The 4214-nt window shown below is 31.6% G+C and overlaps 1 protein-coding gene across 3 annotated transcripts in view; it reads right to left on the bottom strand.

Annotated features, from left to right (window-relative positions):
* Positions 1 to 3985, bottom strand: part of Orc1 (origin recognition complex subunit 1) — a 156213-nt gene extending 152228 nt beyond the window's left edge. The window contains exon 1 of one of the 3 annotated variants that reach the window (XR_015040249.1): positions 3761 to 3985. Coding sequence is in view for 2 of the 3 variants with exons in the window: in XM_085813248.1 (XP_085669374.1) it covers positions 3761 to 3846 (86 nt within the window). In the remaining variant the exon portion in view is untranslated. The remainder of the gene's footprint in view (positions 1 to 3760) is intronic. The other 2 variants (XM_085813248.1, XM_085813249.1) reach the window with 2 other exon arrangements.
* Between the last annotated feature and the right edge of the window lie 229 nt (positions 3986 to 4214).

The following is a 4214-nucleotide window of genomic DNA, read 5'->3' as shown; positions in this document are numbered from 1 at the left end:
ATAAAAACACAAGCAAGCATTTAGAAATTGAAAATAATTTTTAATGTACTTCACAAGAAATACAAAACAAAAACATTCACACACAATATATCATAAACTAAATGTAATGGTTACTCCTTGCCCTCAAAGAAGGAGGTGGAAGAGATATGTAGCTCTTATTGCTACTATAAATTCTTTCATCTTCTCCGATGAATATTTATTATTGTTCATGTGCTGCCACATAAGAGTCAAACTCCTTGCTTACTTTTTTCATCACCTTCATAAAAAACTTGACTGCTCTCCACATTACTTTGAGTTCATGTGGGCGGCAGTTCAAACGAAGTTACTGTGACTATCTGTGTGTGGGGTCGTGGAAGGTGGCACTGTGATTTACTATAAAATGCTGAAAACTTTTGCCTTTTAAGCAATCATAAAATATCCAGCAGTCAGAAACGATTATGCTGCTGGGCAAAACAAACTTTTTAAGAACCCCCAACAACATATCCTTCGTGTGGTCCTGCATGGTGGCCATGAAACACTTACTAGTACCACTTTCTATGCCACTGAAAACCCACTGCCCTTCCACTCGCTTACCACGGTTAAATTTTCATTTGACAAATTTTTTCAACAATTTTCAATTCTCAACAATTTCAAAAAAAATCTGTTCACTGCTGACAGGTGCAGAAATTACAATCAACCACTGATCACACACCTCCCGCCAAAACATCATCCATTCAGTCACTATGTGATTGGCAAGACACAAATCTTCCATAATGTACGAGTGGCTAGCTCCATACACCCACTGAATAGTCAATTGCATTATTGTTGAAATACCTAAATTTGACCTGACAAATTATGTGCCTTTTCAAAGAGTTCACTTGATATAGTGGGAATCTTCTCCAGCTATACGGGAAATTCAGTTGAATCCATCTTATACACCAAAACGTGGTGCAAGTTCCATATTTTCCCTGCCTTCGGGGCAATAGAAATCCTTCAGTAATAAGACAGCATCCATTGAAGCACAGCATATTTTGGTTGATCTTTACATTACGGTAACTGGTAGTTTGGCGACATTTTGGAGGCGATAAAGGTTACTACCTGGGACTTTGGCAATAATGTGAGCAGTACTGAGTTCCGATTATGCATTATTTTGTGTGGGGGAAATGAGAGATCATGGGATATGTCATGTGATATTAATGGATGAATTACGGTTCTTTAATCGAAAAAGGGGGGAAATCGGGAAAAAATCTGGAAATTTTGTATTTGGCTTTATTCTGTGTTGTGTGAAATAGTGTTTGTGAATTTTTGGATCCCATGGCCGTAAGTAAAGTGAATTCAAAATGGGTATTTAGTGGTACTGAAAAGGATAGTAAGAAATGTTTTTTAAGGTTGTGTGAGAGAGAAATAAACATGTTTTATTATGTTATTTATTTTACCTGGTATCTTGCTTTGAAAGATAAGTATGATTTTAAAGATTCTGAAAGAGAATGAAGAAAAGTGTATCCGCCACGTAATGAAGATTCTGAAGGAGATTAGGTAAGTTAGTATTTTTAATTATTTTTATGCATTGTTGGAAATGTAAGGTGGAAAGGAATTTGGTATTATTGGGAAAACTGTTATTAGCAATGATTTAGTTTAAAGTAATTAGGATTGTAAGGTAATTTTTATTAATTGAATGTATGTGCTCATGTATATTTTAAGTGGTGTTTTTGAATTTAATTATATTTTAATGAAATGATAGTTATTTTGTGAATTTTATACTTGTAGGAATTTGGTGTATGTTTAAGTTGAAATAAATGTGCATGGAAATAATTTAAATATTTGATAATAAATATTTGTAATGCTTCATGTATGAATTCGTTGGTGACGTGTATAATGTAATAGATGATTTAGAGGTAAAAGTTTTTGGATATTTTATTTATTTTATATGTGGAAATGTTCATATTTGTAAAGGGTAAATACTTTTTCGCGATCATGTAATTTCATATATGTTCTTTTTACCGGGTTTAAAGATTGAGAAAATTGTCATGTATTTTCGTGAAATTTTTTTAATTTATGAGATAAAAGCAGTGTACATGGATATAGTGAAGAGTGTGCGGAATGCCATTTTTATGCAATTCTGGGATGTTTTTTAAGTAAAAATAAGTCGACGTGTACATGGTTCAGTGATATTTTAATGAAATGATAGTTATTTTGTGAATTTTATGCTTGTAGGAATTTGGTTTACGTTTAAGTTGAAATAAACGTGCATGGAAATAATTTAAATATTTGATATTAAATATTTGTAATGCTTCATGTATGAATTCGTTGGTGACGTGTATAATGTAATAGATGATTTAGAGGTAAAAGTTTTTGGATATTTTATTTATTTTATATGTGGAAATGTTCATATTTGTAAAGGGTAAATACTTTTTCGCGATCAGGTAATTTCATATATGTTCTTTTTACCGGGTTTAAAGATTGAGAAAATTGTCATGTATTTTCGTGAAATTTTTCGAATTTATGAGAAAAAAGCAGTGTACATGGATATAGTGAAGAGTGTGCGCAATGCCATTTTTGTGCAATTCTGGGATGTTTTTTTAAGTAAAAATAAGTCGGCGTGTACATGGTTTATGTGTATGTGTTATTTTGAAAAACGCGTAAGGTGTATGGTATTGTGCACTTTTTCCGAATTTTGCAGTGAATATTTGTCATGATTAAGCAGTTTTGTTTGATAAAATTTCTAGCATAAGTGTAATTCGGCTAGTAGATTGTTGGAAGAAGTGTTCAGTAGATAAGAAGAAAAGAAACATGTCTTTACTTCGTGAAGACAAAATGGCGGCGGGGAAAAAAAAAATAGAGGGTTGCTGTAGGGGAGTTGGTCGCCAAATTTTCGCCAAAAAATCGCCAAGTTACCGTAATGTAAAGATCAACCCATATTTTCCTTCTAGCTCCGACCTTCCATAAAAATATTGTGTTTAAATATTGGCAATTCATTACATTGCTCATAATAAACAAAAAATACACTATCGAGCATAAGAAAATCCTTATAAATCAAAATAACTAAATTTACGCTCACTAAAATCTATATGAATCGATAAAACTAAAATCATTAATGCTCACTAAAATCCCTATAAATCGTTAAAACTAAAATCATTCACACTAACAAATGAAAAATAGCTATACAATCAATAACTCAATAAAAAAAAAGGAGTAACAAATTAAATACTAGGCTAAACTACTGGTACAGAATGTAAACTTTATCACCTCGGATTTCGCAAAATCTCGTGTTTAGCCTAAACACACTACGCTATAAAGTTTTTCCAATGCTTTCCAGATTCTAATACCTTAATTTTACACCGGCAAATATTATATAGGATAATTTTGACAGTCCTGCAATTTTTCAAATCGAAGCACGTTTTCTTCTAAAAAAAGAAAGTTTCAACAATGTTCGTGACATCAGCTTTTCATAAAAGAATATGAAAATCGTCTCAATGGCCATTATTCATACTGAAAGATTCATTACATTATCCTCTATTACAAAATTCATAACAATTAAAAACACAGACCTTCAAAACCTATATACATTTAAACAGATTAAATAACCACGTGACTTCTACGAAAATGGAATAAATAATAGTTTCTCTCAAGCTGGTTAAAATAACCCGTAGAGATTAATAAATTAAAAAACTACAAAATAGATACGTGTGATATGCTACCAACTAATAACTGGAAAAAATCACGGTTTTATTACATAACAAAAAAAAATAAAATAAATAAACAAACAATACGATCATCTTACTCATAATTAACAACAGATTTTCGATTCCCTGCTGTTCCATTCCCTAACCAAGTAAACTGCATAGCTTTACAACTCGACATCTGCATTTTCGTTAAACTACACACTATAAGATTCCTAGAAGCATTTTAGACAGATTTAAAACAGCATGAGAATAAAGAATATTTTGATTTCTTATTGGAAGCGTCGTTCGATTTTCCCAACAAAATAAATGACCTATTGCCATACCCAGAAAAAAGTACAAATAACTAATTTTCACCCTCGAATGAATGGATATGAAAATGAAATAGGTGTCTCAAAAAAAATTTTTTTTAATTCAAAATTCAAGTTAATACTTATATATTTGTTTATTTCTATTCCATATGATTATTTCTATTCCATAGAGCGTAATGTTCGGAGAACAGCCTTGATGAAGGCATCTTATTACGCAAACAGGGTGGGAAAGGGAAATATATGG

This window comes from Stegodyphus dumicola, chromosome 3 (genome assembly GCF_044657685.1).
Source record: "Stegodyphus dumicola isolate Sdum_Otavi_A_Nest chromosome 3, ASM4465768v1".
NCBI lineage: Eukaryota > Metazoa > Arthropoda > Arachnida > Araneae > Eresidae > Stegodyphus > Stegodyphus dumicola.
The sequence above is the reverse complement of the archived record's forward strand: the minus strand, read 5'-3'. Positions and strand labels throughout refer to the sequence as shown.